Source organism: Diospyros lotus, chromosome 2, assembly GCF_014633365.1.
Source record: "Diospyros lotus cultivar Yz01 chromosome 2, ASM1463336v1, whole genome shotgun sequence".
Lineage (NCBI taxonomy): Eukaryota > Viridiplantae > Streptophyta > Magnoliopsida > Ericales > Ebenaceae > Diospyros > Diospyros lotus.
The window spans coordinates 12,403,937-12,425,946 of NC_068339.1; the positions used below are offsets into that span (position 1 = coordinate 12,403,937).

Sequence of the window (22,010 nt, forward strand, 5' to 3'; positions counted from 1 at the left end):
CAGAAATTTTCAAACGGAACAGTACTCCTCGGGGTTTATTTTAATCGAGGAATCACATTATGAGTATCCAGAAATGGGGACAACTGATACTGATGATAAATACAAAAGAAGGAAGCAACAGCTTGCCATGGTTTTCATACAAAGTACAAACAATAATACAACATTCGAGTTCTATTTGGTAATGGTAAAAGGGGCAATAGTTCTTTACGCTTATCCCTATTGATCAAGCGCTATCCACTCTAGTTCTAGATCTAGCTCTCCGGACTCCACATTCTGGAGCTTGAGGAATATTTCCTGCTTCACCTTGCCATCAACTATGTTTACAATGCTGTCCTCTTTGAGGGCATTGTCATGCGACTTCAGCCATTTCCCAATCTGCATGTTCCCAAACATTTCGGGATCACCATATGCCATTGCTGAGGTTATCATTGGTTGGATATCGACCTCAGCTTCCCCCATAACATCATCAGCTGAGAACGTGTCATGATCGTACACTTCCTGCAGTAGAAAAGTTGCAAGGCTGGATGAGCTAAAACCATAGTACAGTTGAGGTCAGAAAAGCATTGACATACTGATCGAAGCATTTGTGTGCTTAGGGATCAGATAGATCATTATGCTGATTCGCTAAGGTACGCAATCAAATTCAGTCGTTCCATCAAAAATGAAAATATTCTTTTACTTATCAAAATGAAAATGCAAATATTGAGTTTCAAAACTAAATCTACAGAACACAGGCAGTGCTATACGGTTTTCTGTTAACAACACTAGACGGTTTTCTTCCAAGGGCAAGAAAGGCCCCTTGCCATCAGAGACCAGCTGCGTCCACATTCTGACTCCCAAATCTTCACCACCGTAGAATGATCAGTATTCTGCACTATGACCGCACAAAGGAACCTCCTTGTTTAACATATGCTTTACACAGATTTCAGTCCATCCTCAATACAACCCAGGAATCCCCATGTGAACTGATGGCACACTTGTGACAACCCATTGGCTGGGCAATGTGGCTTTTCACCCCAGATCACTATCTCCCTTCTGACTCCTCTCCCTCATTCAATAATGAAAACATCAGGTTCTCCCTCTTGAAAATCTACGGAAAAGATCAAAGGATTTCCACCTCAATGGGAGAAGCTTCCTGTTCATCATTTCTCACCCCAGGCTCTTCCCCTTGGTAAAACACAGCATAACTATCATTAATAGGCTTGAATTCCCATGGAGAATCAGCCGCTCCGCCCAAATTTTTGTGTTTCTAGAGCACTTTAAAAAGAGTTACTCGCAAGAAGTAGGAAGTACAAGCATTATTATACCTTTGTCATAATCTTTCTGATCCCTATACAAAAAGTATGAATACAAGTATTTTTTTCACAGGAAATCATCTGCCATACTTCTCGGTGATGTTTGAAACCAGGTAACGAGTCATATATCACTATGCAGAAGAATGATCTATACAAGAGAAAAAGGAAAGAAATGATCTATGTAAAAAGACAGACTTACCACTTTTAAGGGTCCATAATTCTGAGGAACTGAAAGCATGAGTTCCTCATTCCAAACAGGATTCAAGTTGCTCTTCCTTACACTTGTTTGAGCTTTCTAAGCAAACATGAAAAAAATAAAATGGCAAGTGAGAAACAATGCCATCCATTACTCAGAAGAGAAGCAAGGTGTAATATATTGATGCAATTGGCCCATCAGACAAATACATGTACAGGGTGCTGGCAAATGAGAAACACCATTAGCAGTAGTTTGAACAACCGTTGGAACAATGATAGATTATTATGCATCCAATACAGAAATATGTTTTCAGCCAAGCAGCTAACTTTTTCTTAAATAAACAAGACACCAATTCTTTTTACTGCCTTTATGTTATTTTTTTTCCTTTTTTTTCTTTTGGTTTACTTTTTTTGGGCCTATTTGCTACAATGTAGAACTCAAATATGAAAATATGGCAAGTTTTACAGGTTTGGACAAATTATTCATGTCCTTTAAGTTACAACCCCGACTGAGTGTGCGACTGACCTGCTGGCCAAGAGTCAAGACAACGTAAGGATCACTTGATAGCATGTCTCTGACTGCTAAATTTGTGCCTTTTAATACTTTTATCTTCAACAATCCAATAAATTCCACCATGCCTTCCTGTCAATAGACTCAACATAAGCTGATACAACAACTAATTTAATACAGCACAAAATTGTTACTAAAACCATATCATGTTGATTAATTAGTTAAAACTGGCAAAACCAAGCACAAATTGCATAGCCTCCCCTAAGGTTTTGCCTTCAAATAGTAATAGACCCAGTACAAGGAAAATATTCAGGGATGCTCTACTATTAATGCAATGGTCAATTGATAATGGAATACAACAGATAAAAAAAACCAAAATTATTCAATTTAATAGAATGTACGCATTAACTCCAGTCAATTTTTAGTTTCCAGTTTGTGACACAAGTAAGCAAATAACAAATGCTACACAGGAAAAAAGTTCCACAAGAACCCCACCAGTTCTAGTGGATAAATATCCATTCTCATGCATGTTTTAGACATTAGTAATAAAACTAAGATTATTTAGGTAGATTTATCTATTTCAAAGAGGTCACATTTGAAAAACAATATTTCCTTCAAATGGGGCTCCTAATCATGGAGGGTGGCAACGCATATTTTTTTTAAACGAGAGCAATCTTCATGCCTGAAGGCTAAACCTCCGGGATACTGGAAAGGTTTACCTGGTAGTAAACCTGGGCCAAAACTAGTCAATTTGATAAGGCCTCGCATCTACATGATAACTCAGAATACATGGCTATATCAGCATCAAGCAGTTTTATCTAACATCAGAATGACAACTCACACAGCTCCACAACAGTTACCGTTTTCTGTGATGAAAATGGACTTTGAAAACTCTCCATAATCGATTTGGATGAACTTGATTGAATAGAGTTACTTTTGGAAGATCCTGACAAGATCCGCAAGCTAGGTTTCAAAAATTCTTGCAGCTCATACTTAGACCTGCAAAACAGAAGAAAATAAATAAATTGTAAAATATACCAATCTCACAACCCTCCCCATCAACCATCACATCATCTTCTGAATCACCCTATCCATTAATGAAATAAAATCACTTCTCTGGTAATTTTCAAGCACAGTTCAAAAGTTGAAAAGGACACAACTAAAAACAGAAAAGACAGTTTAAATAGTTGATTAAAGAAAGTCCAGAATGCCTAGTAACTCTGACCATTACGAATCTCAAGTCATGCCCAACCAGCTGGCAAGACTGCGAAGTTTGAAACTAATGGAGGAAGAGAAATATAGACGAAGACAATGGGAAGCAAACAACACATAGCTAGAAATATCCTTAAATCTCATTTTACCTGATAAACTTTACACGTTCATCATTACAAGAATCAGGCCCAGGCTTTGAGTACCCCTGAGGAATAGAAACCTCATAGATGGAATTAGCAGAAGCATTCCCTCCAACCTCAATCATTGCTTCAATTTCATCATCAGACCATTCATCTAATGTCACAGACAACACCTGCACATTATGAGTTCATGTTGCTCAGAGAGATTTTACACTCACATGAGGTAGACAAGTGTGAGGATATGCAAAGAATATTTCAAAATCATCAATTGAAAACCATATTGCTGCAATCTATACTAAAGCTCACCAAAAGAAAGAATAAAATAAAAGACGAAGCTGAGTTGATATGAAACTGGTCTAGCAAAAATGGTTGGACGCAGCAACAACAAAAAGCTGGGATGCCGTGGCAATCAAAATTGGCAGCCTAGGGTGGATAAAAATGCTTATTTTGCTCTTGAACTTTTTAAGCACTCAAACATCCCATTATGGGGCAGAGTTGTCCTACATCTAAGCATGAAGGAAAATTTAGACAAATAATGTAAGCTTAAAAGTTCAGCTTCTCTTCACTTCATACGTTACAAAATGGCTTTCAAGAAAGCTGAAACCTCAACATGTTAGCATTCTAATGGTGCAGCTAAACTGTCCAGTTTGATAATCCAATTTGAGATGCAGAAGGTCTTCTTTACTGAATGGTCCTCGATAATCGTCACTTCTTCACCCATATGGGTTTCATATTTCAAACAGCTGAAATTTCGAAAGCCTGAGGCATGCAGTTCAATGCTGCCAAAAACTTCATTATGTGCCATCCAGTATTCATTTAGGCTAATGCTAAAGTATTAAAAGGGTCATTCAAATGTGGCAGTGAATATGCAAACATGGCACGCTTTTCCTGTTTACATAGCATAATAGGTCAGATAGTCTCAAAGTCCTTTGGCTCCAGTCTGATATTTTCTCAACTAACTTTCTACAGATACAATGCAAACAGTTTCTAAAGGAAGGTCAAAATGCTTCACAGGAAAGAACAATCCAAAAGGATGACTTCTTCAAGCCTGTTGCTCTTTTTCCAAAATCAACAGACGCATTTCCAAATCAAAAATATTATTATACAAGTTCTAAGTTAAATAATTGTCTGATATGTGTTCCTGTCAAACCTCTCAAATCGACTCAATTAAGTGTTTTCCCAACTAATTGTGTCACGTTTATCTTCTTTATCTTTTTTTTTTACAATGCAACATGTCTTTTCTTTACAAGTTAAATCAGAAAAGTTACCTTTGAGATATGTACACCAAGGCTTCTGTGCACACCACAGCATTTTAAGCATATAAACACCCCAATATTGGCTGACCTGAAAGTAGAACATACAACTGGTTCTTAAACATCCATATATAAATGTATACTGTATACAAGCGAAAACATGCATTATGTGCACAATACTTCTTGTCAAAATTTTCTGCTCAAAACCAGATAATTGTGTCTCCATGGTTTGTTTTCAAGATATCACAAGATAAGGATATTGCCAACTTCTTGGACACATCTATTGTCAGTCACTCTTTTAGGAATTTCATTAAAATTTGAATACAACACTGACTGCTCTTGACAAGCAACGCTTCATCTCCAATTGATATTCAACTTGTGAAAACTCTCCTATACAATCACAACAATGTCAGTACCATTCAAAATTGATCAGAAGGGTGGCAATGTGCCTCAAACTATAAGGGATTTGGTCAAATGTAATTCCAGTATTCCATAGCTTCTCACTTATTTGCAACATAGTCAATCATATAGATGCAAGATGATTTATATCTTTTTATCTTGATTGCTACTATACAACAGCATACCAAGCTTATATCCCACTATGTGGGATCGGCTGATATATATAAACTCTTGTTCAACATATAAACCATTTATTCTACCAGGAAAAAGTACATATCTCTTGCTATCTCTGTTTATCAGTAAAAAAGTTCAATAAAAAATTTCATGACCGTTTGAAAAATCTAAGCACACAGACTAGTTTCTGTAACATTTGGCAACATTTTTAATTTTTCTAAACCTGATCGTACCTCCGTTTCTAGAACCTTACAATGGAAGCTGATATCAATAATTAAGTGATTAACCCAAACAATATCAGATCATTAATCAAAATGACAAGAAGCATTGGAACTGGACGATTTTTGCTTTTGTTTTTTTATATATGAAATAAAAACTAGGTTACTAGTCCTGGAAGTAAAAAAAAGTGTTCTGGTTAAACTTCTTCCCCTACATAAAACAACAAACAACATATCAAAGACTCAATCCCATTACATATTACAACTTAAAGGCCATACTTCATCAAGCAGCATTTATCATTATCAACCCCATTCTAACTCTAGTAGTTATGCTTTTAATCTGCCCCGTACTGCAGATGATTGCCCCAGTATAGCATATCACTCAGGTGGGGCAAAAACATCAGTCTTCTATTTCCATGTTTATGGCCACGCTTTCAACATGCATGACTCTTGGTAATCTGCATAGATATTCATCCATATCCAAATTCTTATTATGCTCTTCTTAACAACATCTAACTACAGTTATTATAAACACATGTTACCAGCAGATTAAAGACTATGATCCAATTAATCAAAGTCAAATCATCAGCAAACAAGATATTCATGCTTAAATATACATTCTCAAACAAGACATTCATGGTTAAATATTCATCCTGCACTCATTGTGTCAGAAACAGAGGCCCAGTGGCAAGTTGAGTACCAGTCTGAATGCAATTTACTTGCCTTGCCTCCTATTGTTTTTTGTGCATATCTCAACCACTTCCAATATACTCTTGTTTAGAACCTAGGGATATTCCTGACTAGATGTGCACGTTAATATGATACTTGTTCCATGTCCCCAAAACACCAGAATATCCTTGAAGGGACTCAAATACATAGCAAGTTATAAACGCCACAAGGACATTTATCTTCTTCATTTGACATCATTGCCCTTAGTTCCCAAATAAGAATTCCCAATAGCATTTCAGGTAGTTTTCTCTGCTTGATCAATTACTCACAGTGTGTTATAGCATGACTTGAAGATCCAGAATCACTCTTCATTGACAGTACATAACGGCTCTACAGTCTTGCTAAATAATGTAGTCAACTAGGAAGCCCATTATCATTTATAAGCCTCCTACAAAATAAGGCCCAATAGCTGTCCCTAAGATTATGTGAAAGGAGAAAAGGAAAGATTTGACTTAACCAAGGCATAAAAGAAAACAAATCTTAGCCAGAGAAGTTTACTTGTAGCACCACTGAAGATCTGAAATTTAAATTTACAAATATGATAAACTATTATTAAAGGAATGCATTTGCCAGATAAGAATATATAGAAGTGTAAGGATGCCAGAACATACGCCCACTTGGGGTCTGGAGCACCACAATCAGCACAGAAACGATTATCACTTTGACGCAATAACTCTTGCAACCTTCTTTTACCTGCAGGAGTAGCAATCTCCACTCATTACTTATAATAGTAACAAAGAAATGTAAGAGTTGGGAAGGGAGTATCATTACTTCTAATAGTAACAAAGAAATGTAAGAGTTAGGAAGGGAGTACAGGAACATCAATGAAGGCACTAATTATCTTGGAAATGAAATCCATAATCAAATGACATATATAAGTATTTGGAATGAAATTCAAGCATGAACACAAATTTGGATTTGAAACTACCTTCCATAAGATAGAAAGACATAACTTTTGCACCAAAAGAAGAAGAAGGGGAAGAAAGGACAAAGGAAATAAAGAGTAAAGAAAAAGGGAGGAGCTATTAATCTCTACATAGTCAATTAGTCAAATTCCTATCCAGAGCCTTCTCCCACCAATGCTTATATGTCAGTCATACAAAAGCACAAAAGAGGCCCTTTCAACTAGCTCAAAGTGGCAACCAAGTGCACAATGTTCATGATTCTGCAGGATCTAGGAAGGTCTCAAATCAAAGGCACTCAACAAAACATTAGACACTAAACCACATGCTATCAATCTGCAAAAATAACCCTCTCTGCTGAGAAAAATCAAAGACCTATATTCAAACTTCAATGCATAATTGGTCCAAACACATGCAACTTTTTAAATATTGGTTAGTGGTGAGGTTTAAACTCAAAACTTGTTGTCATACTGTAGAAGAAGATAAAACAAGCTGAAAGAACTGTATATTGCTTGTTTGATCTATTCCCGAGTAGTATGGGGTATTTATACACAATACCTAGGTTATCTCCTATATTTTGGGAACATATTCGAACGTTTAGAAGATAAAATACAACAAGAAGAATTTGAAAAACTGCTGAGATATATTGAATTATCTGCTGCCTTTATCTCTTTATTTTTGTTCTAATCTCAAAATCACCTTATCACTTTATCCTTTGATCTCCTATTTTTCAGCCATAAGATAAGGAGAGAAATGCAGTTGGTACTCAAATTATCCTTTGAGTAAATTGTGATATTCTCCACTCCCCCTCAAGCTGATAAGTGGATATTCTCCATTCCTAGCTTGCATGTAATTTCTTCAAATCTAGTTGTAGGAGGATCTTTTGTAAAGACATTTGCCCATTGATTATTTAAAGAGACATATGGTATGGTGATGAGACCATTGTCTAATTTCTCTTTGATGAAATGTCAGTCAATCTCTATATATTTAGTTCGATCATGTTGCCCTAGGCTATGTGCTATATTTATTGCTGACTTCTTGCCACAATATAACCTCATAGGTTCTGCGCCTTTTAATAGCAAATTATTGAGAATAATTCTCAACCACAATAACTCACAAATTCCATGAGTCATTACTCTTAGTTTTACCTCTATTAGATCCAAATACCACTGGCTATTTTTTACTCCTCCGTGAAACAATATTTCCTCCAAGAAATATACAATAACTTGTAGTAGATCTTTTATCTATGAAGGATCCAGCATAATCAACATCCGTATAAGCTTCCATAATTAATTTTCCTCCTCTTTTAAATAAAATTCCTCTCCTTGGTGTGGCTTTCAAATACTATAAGATTTTATGAACAACTTACATATGTTTTTCTCTAGGATCATGCATAAATCTACTAACAACCCCTATTGAGTAGGCAACATCATATCATGTATGAGATAGGTAAATTAACCTTCCTACCAATCTTTGATATTGACCTTTATCAACAACACTTCCATCTTCTTGTCCTCCCAATTTGTGATTTTGCTCAATTGATGTATTGGAAGCTCGACATCCTAGCTTCCTTGTTTCTTTGAGCAAATCAAAAACATATTTCCTTTGGGAAATAAATATGCCTTGTTTAGAGTGGGCAACTTCAATCCTAAGGAAATATCTCAACCTTCCCAAGTCTTTAATTTCAAACTCTTTAGTTAGCTGAATCTTCAACTTTTCTTTTTCAATATCATCATCCCCAATTACAATTATATCATCAACATATACTAGGAGGATAGTGAGTTTACCTTCCTTTGAGTGTTTGATGAAGAGGGTATGATCTCCTTGACTTTGTCAATATCCCATCCTTAGCATAACTTCAGTAAATTTATCAAACCATGCTCTAGGGGACTGCTTTAGTCTATAGAGAGCTTTCCTCAGCTTGCAGACTTTGTTTGGCCCAAATTTATTCTCAAAACCCGATAGTAATTCCATGAAGACTTCTTCTTTTAAATCTCCATGTAGGAAGGTGTTTTTAACATCAAACTGTTGCAAATTCCAGATAAAGAAAGCTGCAAGAGATAATAGGATTCTAACAACATTCATTTTAGCCACAGGTGCAAAAGTTGTTTGGTAGTCGATCCCATAGATTTGAGTATAGCCTTTTGCAACTAAGCAAGCTTTATACCTTTCCAACAACCCATAAGCTTGGTATTTGAGCATATAAACCCATTTACAACCTACTACCCTTTTTCCTTTTGCTTGATCAACCACCTCCCAAGTCTTGTTTTTTTCTAGGGCATTCATTTCATCCCTTATAGCAAGAGTCTAGTTCTTATCTTTTAATGCTTCATGAACAATCCTTGGGACAGTTATGGAGTCAAGATTTGAAAGAAAGGTTGAATGCTACAAAGATAACCGGTGAGAGGAAACAAATTGAGAAATAGGGTGTTGAGGACACTTACGGGTACCCTTCCTCAATGCAATAGGCCACTCAAAAATTAGTAGGCTTCTGAAAGTTAGAACAACCAAGTTCCAAAAATTCATTACCTGATGTCGAGTTGGAATTGGTGAGTAGCTCTTGGTCCAAATTAGGTTGTGGTCTTCTTGAGTATACAAGTGTAGGCTCCTTATGCTTCCTTATATCTTGCTGATTTAGAGGTCTCAACGGTAAGGCTGGCATAGGGGAGGACTGATTGCTAGTCATAGAAAGGTCATTGTCATGATCAGCAACTATAGGCAAAGGCATAGTTTGGTCTTGGGTAGTTGCTACAATCAAGGGTCAGTCTTTACTAGTGGCTATAGGCAAAGGCAAAGGCTGGTCTGCATGCTGGTCTTGGTCAATTGCTACAAGCTGGTCCTGGTCAAATGGCGAAGGCTGCAAGGGCTGATCATGGTCAGTTGTTGCAAGCAAAGGAAGGAGAAAAGCTTCATCTTTTGAATTGGAATAATGCTCCCCCTAAAGATGAAGGTTGGGAGAAGGGAAAAATGGTTGATCTTCATGAAAGGAGACTTCAAGAGATATAAAGAACTTCCAAGAAGGGGGTGATAACACTTGTATCCCTGTGAAGTGTTACTGTGTTAGAATAACCAAGAAATAGGCATTTGAGTGCTCTAGGGGTCGAGTTTAGTACAATTGATTTTGTGGATATGGACAAAAGCAATGCAACCAAAGACCTTGAGAGGTAAATCAATCAAATATGTAAGTGAGGGTAGGAAATAGAGAGTTTTTTACGGGGACTTTGCTCGTCAAGGATTCAAGATAGGGCAGTTAATAAGTTGTATAGCCCTCCTCCCCACAAAATAAGATGGAACATGGGTGTCAAAGAGAAAGACTCAAGTCATATTTAGAAGGTGACGGTTTTTTCTCTCAGCAGCCCCATTTTGCTGAGTATCAACAAAAGAGGACTCACAAATGACTCCATGGGATTGAAAAAAATGGTGTAGGGTATGATTAAAATATTCCTTCTCGTTGTCTATCCAAATACGCTTTATATGAACCCCAAATTGAGTATGGATGAGTTGAAAGAAATGTTGAAGGATCCTTGGAACTTTAAATTTGTCTTCCAACAAAAGTAGCCAAGTGACCCGAGTATAGTTATCAATAAAAGTAATGAACCACTTAGCCCCATTTAGATTAGAGACTTTGGAAGGACCCCATACATCGGAATGAATTAAATCAAAAAGAGCTGAAGTTTTTATTGATGAAGGTGGAAAAGATACACGATGACGTTTAGCAAGCTCACACACTTCACAATGAAAATCAATACTAGAGACATGCAGGAATAAAAAAGGAAACATAGCTTTAAGAGAACCAAACTCAGATGACCTAGATGTCTATGGTGAAGCCAAATATCAGACTGTTTAGGTGATTTGTCTTGTGTTTTAACAAGTTGTTTCTTAGAAGCAACAAGAGCCTGCACATTATCAAGAAGATACAGTCCATTCTGGACTTTAGCAGCTCCAATCTTCATCCCCGATATCCGATTCTAAAATACACAATGGTTGTCAAAAAAGGTAATAATGTAGTCTAGGTCTTTGGTTAGTTTAGAAATAGATATGAGATTAGTAGTGAGTTTTGGTACACGAAGGACATTAGTTAAATGAAGAGAAGGTGTTAAGGCAATGTCGCCTTCACCAGTAACAATAAGAAAGGATCCATTGGCTACAGTGATTTTGTGACGCCATGAACTTGGTGTATAGGAAATAAATGAAGTAGAATCACAGTTCATATGATCAGTAGCACCAGAATCAAGTACCCAATAGTTAGATGGAGATGTTCTAGAAGCATTAAAAGAAGAATAAATAAGACACTTACCATTCCAGGCAAATGAACAAGAACTAAAGGACTTGGAGAGTGTATCAAGGAGACTTTTTAGTCGTTCAATCTCTTCTTTGATATCAATACCCAATGAGGAAGTTTGTTTTATTGGACTTAGATCTTGTTTTAGCTGCAATTGGAGTAGTTTTGTTTACTGCCATAGTAGATCTAGCAGATGTTGGTGGATTAAGCATCAAGCATGGCAGAGCGTTGTGTATCTTCTCCTCGAACAATAGAGAATACTTCTAAAATATCAGGCATAAAATCCTTTCCTAAAATCTTGACTCTTATTTGGTTATACTTTAGGTTAAGACCAACAAGAAAATCAAAGATTCGATTTCTCTCCACAAATGCAATGTGTGTTTGAGTATCTTCAAACAAGATCATTGTCATATTTTGGTAATGATCAATCTCATACCAAATACTAGTAAGAGTGTTGTAATAATCAGTCGCTGTCATCCCTCCTTGCTTCATAATAGTAGACTTGGTCCGCAACTTATGGATAACTGTTGCATCTTGCTTCATTTAATAACTTTTGCAGAGAGTCCCAAATGTCATGAGCATAAGATAGAAATATGCAGTTTCTACTTATTTCTAGTAGCGTGGAGTTCCAAAGCCATGACATAATCATGGCATCTTCTTCGTCCCATGCCCCAAACCTTGGATCGGTCTTGCCGGTTAGGTGAGACAGTTTTCTATGCCCTTTTAGATAGGTAGAGACTACTTGAGACCATAGTAGATAATTCTTTCCATGAAGTCGATAACCTGAATTGATAGGATGGAGATCACTATGATAGGTAGATGTATTTTTCGCAGGCTAAGAATTACTCGAGAAATTAATGGGTTGATCCCCTAATGGAAGATCAGAAGGATTTGGAGACATTGCATCAAAAATTGTAGACATGATAGTAGAAATATCTGCTAAATAGATGCAGTGATGAAGACTAAAAAAGTGAGAGGATTGAAGGTAGTGGTTGAACAGCAATGAAGGTTGTAACAACACCATATAAACTTAAGGGTGGAGGTGGAAAAATTAGGGTTCCAAGAAAAAAAGCTCTGATACCATGTAGAGAAGATGAAACAAGCTAAAAGAACTGTATATTGCTTGCTTGATCTATTCTCAAGTAGTATGGGGTATTTATACACAACACCTAGGTTACCTCCTATATTCTAGGAATATATTTGAATGTTTAGAAGATAAAATACAACAACAAGAATCACCTAGGTTATCTCCTATATTCTAGGAACATATTTGAATATTTGGAAGATAAAATACAACAAGAAGAATTTAAAAAACTACTGAGATATCTTGAATTATCTGCTGCCTTTATCCCTTTATTTTTGGAGTTTTCTAATCTCCAAATCACCTTATCACTTTATCTTTTTATCTCCTATTTTTCAGCCATAAGATTAGGAGAGAAATCCAGTTGTTACTCAAATTATTCTTTTGAGTAAATTGTGATATTTCCAACACATACAATCACCACCTCATCTAAAAACTTAAGATAGTGGATAAAGGGTTAACTTTTATCTTTTGTATTATTTTTTACTCTCAAATGAAATTCTCATTTCTGTTTGAAACAATATGTAATAGATAGGAAAAAAAAGTATACCTATGAGATAGAGTAATTACTATTGTCCTAGGAAGCTTGTACATTAGCACCAAATGTGGATACAACAATAAAAACATACTAACACTTCAAATTTCAAAAATTCAAAACACAACATGACAAAGGCATGGAAACAAATAAATACACATTTTACACACACATGAAAGCATATAATTCTGTCTTTATGATACAATATGGTTAGACTTAACTTAATCTAAATAGTTTTATGTGATATGAGATTCCATTAAAGTTAAAAGAAAAATTGTATAAGACCCTAATAGGACTAGCTTTGCCATGTGGCACTAAGTATTGGACCATAGAGCACTAAAATGTGCAAAATATGAGTGTTCCGGAATGAGAATGCTAAGATGTGCAGTTATACGAGAAAACATAAATTGACATAAGGTTATTCTTAAGAAGGTCAAATTGGCTCCTATTGAAGATAATATTCACAAGACACAATTATGATGGTTTAGTTATGTGAGTAAAAGACCAATAGAAACTCCTATGAGAAAAGTGGATGAAATGGAACAAATATTTAGAAAAAGAGATAGAGGAAGACCAAGAAAAACTTGGTAGGAGAAACACAAGTATGATATTAGTTATAAAGCCCTCACAAAAGATAAAATCATAGATAAAAATGACGAGAGCTATAATTCATGTAGTCGATCCCATGTAGTGGGATAAAGGCTTGGTATGTTATTATTGTTGTAGGTTTTGACATTCAATCTAGAAATGTCTGGCGATCTAAAATTCATGTAGGCAACCCCGCATAGTGGGATAAAGGCTTGATACACTAATGTTGTTGTAGTAGTTTTTGACATTCAAGGTATTGGAAACAAATAGCAAGAAAATGTTATAATGTTGTTATTTGTTAAAAAGCTTTATTCCAAAAATTTTAAAAACAAAAAAAAATAAAAAACAGTTTCTAGCCTTTCAGTTCCTAAATTGAACGAGCTAAAGGATAAGGAGTAGGAATGCAATAGATAAGTCTATGCCATTATGACTTTAACTACTGGCTCTCATGTTATTCTTTTTATATTGCAATGAGTTTGATGTTATCTAAGTGACATGTACACAAAAAATTGACATTTTCAACTGTGTAGGCAACACTTTAGGGCATGTTAAAAGGTTGCCAGTGCTAATGCAAACATAGCAACTTCTTAGGCTTGCTCATGCTTGTTAATATTTGATAGGTCTCGATTCATTGGACTTATCAAAGAAGGTCCAAGAGGCAGTGATAGGGTGGTAAATTGACTAGCTGGCATAACAGCCAGCCATGTGCATAAGGGATAGAGTGGGGAAATTGTGGGTTGTGTACAACCCAACAAGTGTGCGTAACAGAATGCGGTTGAGGAGGAGAGAGGGATATATGAAGAGGGTGAAGATATTGGTAGGAGGGAGAATTTTTTGGTATCGAGTTCCTGGGAGAGTTAAGGGCCTCTCGAATGCCCAATTTTCTTCTTGTAATCGGATTGAGTTGGTAAATTGAATAGAAGTTTTTGTGTTTTCTTTTCTGGTTTCTACCAATTTGGTATCAAAGCCTCATCGATCCTAATGGTGAACTTGACAAACCAAGTAGGAAAATTGGAAGGGAGGATGGAAGGCATCAAACGGGAACTTGGTGCCATGAGGGGTGTGGTTCAATCGGTGGGGAAGAAGGTAGAGAGCTTACTGGAACAGTTCGCTTGGACGAGAACGAGGTGGGAAGAGCAGGATCGGGAGAGGAAGAACGAGGAGAGACGGGAGGACCTGGAGAAAGGAAGGAAGGGGAAACAGTCTGGCGAGCACTTACCGATGGGGTCGTCCCTCACTGTGAAGGCCACGCCGGAATTGGGAAATCGGCACAAGGAAGCTAGCGGTGAGTATGACGTATATGGGAGGTCGGACGAAATGGGCCGACGCCTGGAGATGCCGGTGTTTGAAGAAGACGACCCTGACGGTTGGGTGTTTCGAGCCGAGCGGTACTTCTCCGTGAATCAGTTGTCGGATGCGGAGAAGTTAGACTCTGCTACTCTCGACTTCGAAGGAGCTGCTCTTGCTTGGTTCTAGTGGGAGCAGCGAAGGCGACGGGTGAGGAGTTGGGAGTTTCAATGAGTGAGCTGGCTGACGAGGAGAAGATGGACACAGCAGCACTGTATTTGGAGGGTGCTGCACTTTCACGGGTCCAGTGCGAGCAACGGAGACAAAGAGTGAGAAGCTGGGAAAAGCTGAAGGGGCTGTTGGGTGATCGCTTAGGGTCCATGTAGGAAGGCACAGTGGAGAAATTGGACGAGCTGCATATTGAAGGGGGATTGGCGGTTGAGCAAAAAATGGTGTCACGAGGCAGAGTGGTTGCCGACAATGATGGTGTTGGGGAGTTCTTCGGCGAGGCAGAAGGGCAATCGACGATCGGTCCATTTAAAATGCCACGGACGGTCGATCCGATGACTGCCAAGGAGAGCATCTTGTCGAGGATTGGGGTGCCATCAACGATCCATGTTGTCTGGGAAGCTGGTTTGACTCTTAGCCAGGTTTTTAAGAAATTTTACATGGGTTGGTTGATAATGGAGGGCCCCCCATGTATTCTCACTATCATGAGGGGGTGGGTGCCTCGTCCAAGCAAGTCATGATGGTGGAAGGGCAGCATGTTTCTAGAAGTCGAGAGCTCAATTTGCATTCCGTTGTGGAGCCCAATGGTATAGATCCAAAGATCTTAAATATTGATGGGAATTTGGGCATGAAAGTTATCTACGGAGGATTCTAAGAAACTTGAAGGTGTGGATCATGTTTAGGGTGCCAATAGGCTCTTCAGATACACTACCTATAGTTTATGAATGAGACCATCTCTTTGCCAAAGTTAAAAAGAGATGTCATTTGATGGCTGTGATTGCTGAGGTTGACCAAATTCTCAGCCTAGAAGGGAAATTGATTGTTCACGACAAGGTGGAGATCATCAACGAGCTGAAGGAAAGGATGGTTGGCATACAAGCGGTCTCTACCCCCATTGCATGTGTTAGAGGTGCTCGTGCAATGGAAGGGGCTACCCCCATTGGAAGCTACTTGGGAGCCTTACCCTTTGATCCAGCAACAATTTCCATTTTTCCACCTTGAGGATAAGGTGAAATTTTTTTTTTTTTTTTTTTTTTTTTTTTTGGGGGGGGGGGGGGGGGGTGGAGTAATGATAGGTCCCGGGTTCATTTGACTTATCAAAGAAGGTCTAAGAGGCAGGGGTAGGGTGGTAAATTGGCTGGCTAGCATAACAGCCAACCATGTGTGTAAGGGATAGAGTGGGGAAATTGCAACCCAGCAAGTGTGCGTAACAAAACACGGTTGAGGAAAAGAGAGGGATATATGTAGAGGGTGAAGATATTGGTAGGATGGAGAATTTTTTGGTATTGAGTTCTTGGGAGAGTTAAGACCACTAGAATGCCCAATTTTCTTCTTGTAATCGGATTGAGTTGGTGAATTGAATAGAAGTTTTAGTGTTTTCTTTTCTGGTTCCTACCAATATTCCTCTATCTTGCCATAATTACAACAAGATGCCAAGCCTTAATTCCACTGTGTAGGATCCGCAACATAGATTCTAGCTCATTAAGCATCTCAATCTATCACCGTATTGTTTATTGTTAAAAGATTTGCCTAGGATTAGTCTTAAGTCTCGGGAGAGGAAGGAATCAGAGAAGGACGTGGGTATCAGCAGGCTTCTAGAAGTCCATTAGTTACATATTATAATGGTAACAGCCATGTGTATAAGACGTCTACCGGTTCCATTTAAATCCTTGTAACTCCCGCCCTCTATAGTTTATAAATAGAGGGTCGAGAGGGGTCTTATTCTAACTATTGATTTTCATTCTATCTTGATAGAAAGAGTATGTGTTGTGCATGCAAGAGAAAAGTTTGTGTTGGAGCTTTGTAATCTCCGGTTAGGACAGCTTGTGTATAGGGCTGTGAGAGAGCGCAATGCATGTAATATGTTTTTCCTGTTTTTCAAGATGGTGAAGCCAAGACACTCATTAGTCTAGACGTAGGATCTCTCAAAAGTAGATATGAACTAGGGTAAATCTTCTTGTGTCCCGTGTGTGTTTGAATTCTGTGTTGTTTTCTTGTTTCTTAAATTCTGTCATATTTTGTGTGAGTGAGTGTGTAAATCTTGAGGGATATCCTAGAGTGTGTGAAAGCAGGAATTGTAACAGCATTTACAAGCAGTATAACCCATCAAAATTTACACAAAATGCAAAATAATATAGTGAACTATATATTATGAAATAAATCAATTAATATTCTCCAACCAGGACGTAGCATACCTGCGGATGACCTCAATGTCCCTGGTGAAGGTTTACTCATTGCCCTGTATGCCACAATAACCCACCAAAATTTGTCCTTATCAATGATTTACACAGTAATGAGTTCACCCAAAATTGAATTAAAACATTTGCGTTTGGATAAAGGGATTATAAATGATGACATTTCAAAGTCTATCATTTGAAATGACACCTACTCATTTCAAATCCTTCAATTTTTTGGGTCCAGATCCAAATGCTTCCACGTTCCAACAATTATGTAAGCAAACAATGGATTTGGAATTTTAAGGTCAAATGAACCTACTCCAACACAACCTAAATTAATAATAGTCTAAAGCTGATCACACATTCAACACACGGGAATAATTCAATGTAACATCTTCGACTAGAAACAGAATGAAAACCAAAAATAGAAGCATTTGAACAAAGAAAACAAACTAGCTATCTACTTCAAAATTTCAAATTCAGAGCTTTCTACGAAATCAAAAAACCCCAATAACGCTGGCTTGACGAAAATTAAACCTGCAAGCGGTTGACAGAAGATCAATCTTGACTAGTTACCCTGATTAATGCTATGAAAAATAAATAAAAATCATTCAGGACACAATAAAGCCCTACAAACACCACCAAAAAAGAACAAATTGAAATAAAATGGCCAGTACGGCTGGGGATAATAACATATTCACAGTCACGTGACGCCAGAAGTAGAGCCATCGTCAAAAAGGTGCTTCAGAACAAGCAAAGTATTCTAATCGTTACAAGCGCCATAGATCGATAAAATTACTCCTTAATTCACAACTAACAAAGGAATAACTACGAAAAGAAGATCACCAGAACGGGACGAAATAAATGAAAGATCTGCAAGAGAAGTTGAATTCACTTGATAATTCAGGAAACGCGAATCTCTCACTTCCAATCCGGATACTCTAGAATCAGCGAGCGCAGCGAGAGAGAGAGAGAGAGAGAGAGAGAGAGAGAGAGAGAGAGAGAGGCAGACGCGCCCAGAGTTCACATCAATTCGATGCACAGTTTTGTTTTGATTTGAACAGTATTAACTGCGTTTGAATATTTTATTAAAGAATCATGTTACATGAACATGTACATCATTTTTGTACATCTTGAATTATAAAAAGGTATTATGACCAAAATATCCTGTGCCTCTCCATATGCCTCATGCACCTCATGAGGGATATTTTTGTCATTGATATACCTTTGTGTAGCTCAAGATGTACACAAATGTGCACCAATAACATTATTCTTTATTAAAATTAAACACAGACAATAATCAACCAAACGACTGAGCGTAATTCAGAGGGTGTTCGGTTTAGTGGTTTGACCACTTATAAGTTATATAAGTAGCGTATAAGCTATGCAACTTCTATTGGTTAAACGTTTGAATAATTGCTTAAACGCTATATGGATGAAAGGCTGTTATAACAACATTTTAGAGAAGCTAGTACCCTTTAATTTTGACAAAAAAAAAACTGTTAAGTTGACCCAAAAAAACTATCATTCTACCCTCATAAATTCTCTTCTCCCATCATTTTCTTTAGTTCCCTCTTTTCTGCTTCAAACCGTAGTTGTTGTCGTCGCCGCCCAGTGCTGTTGCCTCCTCCTCTATATTATATATACATATATTATATATATATATATATTCATGATAATATTTTTTAAGAAAAAAATAAAAAATATAATATATATTGTAGTAATATATTAATAAATATGTATAATTTATCTAACATTTAGAAATTAATTTATAATTTTTTTATAAAAAATAAAATTTTTATTATTTGTACATCATGTCTATTTTAATTTTTTTGTCAAATTTTAAAAACTTATCAGTTTTTACAAACCAAACAGATAACTATTAACTAACAGTTTAAAAATATATTTTTTCAAACACAATCAACTTAAACACTACATGATTTTTATACTAAGAACTACCTCACTCTACTAAAAAAGGGTAAACCAAACAGCCTCTGCAATTCGCTCACCAACGGCACCATCAAGTTGAACAGACGCGTAGCGGAGCTAAGGAATTGCAAGAAAATCCAATACAAATAAGAACCAACGGATTCCGAGACAAAATTACTGAGAATCTTCTGCTTTGATTTCTCGGGCGAAATATTCACTCAAAGGCAATCACTGAATTGGACCGAGTCAACACACGCTGAGACTTCCACATCACAGGAGCTTTTCTCGGCATCCAAACGGAATTGAAAGGAAAATCGAGGGCAAACTAGGGTTTCGAGTGTTCTGAGCTTACCTTACAGAGAACTCCCGCGAACAAATTGTTCTCGGCCGCTTCTGACTTCCTTTCTCTGCTTTATTCTCTGCCGCTAGTAGAGAACTCGTCTCGTCTTTGTTTTCTTCGTACAGTCGACGAAGTTCACATGCCGAGTTCTTCTTCCTTTTTTCCAACTTTTGACGTAATAAATTAAATTCATCGCAAGCTAAATATTTTGATTTGCAGAATAAAATTTGAAATTTGTTTTAAATTTTCTAAAGATGGAAAATATATATAAATGTTAATAATATTAATTTAATGAGTGGCTGCGATAAGTTCACTCATATTAATTTATAGCCGGTGTAATTTCTTGCTCATCAAAATATCCTAAAAATATCCGTGATATTTTCGTAAAATATCCTTTTCAGAAACTTGTAGTATAAATTTTACAAAATATCAAGAAAATATCTGTAAAATATTTAAAAAATATTGGTTAAATTTTCATAAATAAAAAATAAAATTTAAACTTTTCAAATAATAATTTATTAAATAAATAAAATAATTTTTCAACCCACGTGAAGAATTTCATTCTCATTAATAATTTCATTATTCATATTCAATTTCATTATTCATGATTGAATATAAAGCTTAAAATAAGAGACATAGAGGCCGTAGAGGATGAGGTTGAAAACCAGAATATTTGGATCTTTTGGACATTTTGATTGAACCAAAAGAAGAGGATGAGAATCAACTCTCTTGATGGGTTCATCCACTAGACTTTGATGATGATGAAGGTAACCCCAATCCCCAAATTGCTACAAGTGCTCGTGAATATGAAATCAATGTTGACCAGGTATTATCAGAAGAGGTTATGAGTAGTAATGAAGGTGACCCGTAAGATATGGAAATGCAAGGAAATGTGCGTAAGTCCAAAACTAACCTTCATCTAGATGATCATATTGATGGAATTGGCAATGAAGACACTGATAACATCTCAATATGAGGATAGGTGCGTAGGTTCACAAGTAGTTTCAATCAAGATGATCATATTGATGGAATTCATAATGAAAACAATGGTGTTGATGATGGTGATAATAGTGATGGCAACGACGATGACAATTGAATAAATAATTATGTTTTTACTCAAAGAAATGATACTGATACAGATTTGTCATTGAGCTTATTTACTTGTGAAGAATAATGCACTTATTGCACACGGAATGAAGACCATGGGTGTAAAGCTGGGGGTCCAGGGATAAGGGCTATTGGTAAGGATTATACAAAGAGAATTCATCAAATGCAATTAGGGATATTATCATCCAATAAAGATAACATTTCAACCACTTTTGAATCTATGACTTTAGGGACTAATGATGATGGCCATATGGGTTTTGGGATCTTGAATGATGCTTACACATAATTTCCTATATATAAACAAATGATAGGAATAAATCAAGAAGATTATTTATGGTATGTTCGTGATTTTCAAAGCCATTCAAATTATATGTCATGGTATCAGTATTGTATAAATCTAGATGCTGACCATACCATGTATGAACCACTTAGAACTTCATTTTGGTATTAAAATTTGCATGACTTGTGTGATGCAAATTAATTGAAAAGTTTTAATGGAAGGTTTTTAATTTTTTATATAGCTTGTCTATATATTATATCCATATTTATACATTTTAGTTGTTACTTGTTAGATATAATATTATTTTTGGTTATATAAATGATTATTTTAACATTACTAAAAGTTTCATTCAAAAATATTATATTTTTAACTAAATTTTCGTACTTTTCATAAATTTTACGTCAATATCTGTCGATATCGATATTTCTGTCAAATCATAGTACTGATATTTCCGTTGATATTGATATTTTCAACATTATGTGTTTGATTTGAAAAAAGCTAATAAGTTATCAGAATTTAACAAAAAGAGTCAAATGAATATTTTGCTGAATAATATAAATAAAATTCATAAAAATATTAATTATTAATAAAAATAAATTATAAATTGATATCCAAATGATAACATTTTTACTATTAGATATTGATAAATTATATATAATTATTAAAAATAAGTTAAATATATATGTTATATTTGGAGAGAGATGGAGATGATGGCAACAGATAGAGATGGAGGAGGCGACGATGGAAGTAATGACGATGAACAGAGATAAAAGAGGTGACGGTGATGGGGCTAGAGGTGGTGGCTGCCATAGAAGAGATGGAGGCAGTAGTGACAGAAAGAGGCGAAAATAGAAAAGAGGTAGACGAATGAAAGAGAGTGATAATGTTGAAAATATAATAGTTGTTTGAGAGCAAAATTGTAAAGTAGTTGGTCAAATAAATAAGGTATGGACAACGTTTTAAGAAAAGTTAGAAGAGAGTTTTTTTAAAATGTTGTCAAAAAGTATTTAAGCACGACATTGTTTAAACTTTTTAATTTGTAGTAATATATAACTAAATAAACTATACAATATTTAAACTCCATTAACAATTTATAAGTGGTCAAATCGGAGTGTAAAACATGCTTTTACCATGAGTTGTTGTTGATA

At 36.2% G+C, this 22,010-nt stretch overlaps 1 protein-coding gene across 4 annotated transcripts; it reads right to left on the bottom strand.

Annotated features, from left to right (window-relative positions):
• Positions 1-64: 64 nt before the first annotated feature.
• On the bottom strand, positions 65-19,650 carry LOC127794463 (ADP-ribosylation factor GTPase-activating protein AGD12-like). 4 transcript variants are annotated; one of them, XM_052325563.1, is made up of 9 exons: positions 19,488-19,650; positions 17,225-17,268; positions 6,738-6,819; positions 4,622-4,697; positions 3,363-3,526; positions 2,862-3,000; positions 2,017-2,133; positions 1,495-1,590; positions 65-498 (listed from the first exon to the last, which is right to left on the bottom strand). In XM_052325563.1, the coding sequence occupies exons 2-9, from the start codon at positions 17,262-17,264 to the stop codon at positions 217-219; spliced, it is 996 nt and encodes a 331-aa protein (XP_052181523.1). In that variant the 5' UTR covers positions 17,265-17,268; positions 19,488-19,650; the 3' UTR covers positions 65-216. The 4 variants fall into 4 exon arrangements, with proteins under 4 accessions (XP_052181523.1, XP_052181520.1, XP_052181522.1 ...); XM_052325560.1 differs by lacking the exon at positions 19,488-19,650 and adding an exon at positions 18,053-18,218; XM_052325562.1 differs by lacking the exon at positions 19,488-19,650 and adding an exon at positions 17,419-18,212.
• Between the last annotated feature and the right edge of the window lie 2,360 nt (positions 19,651-22,010).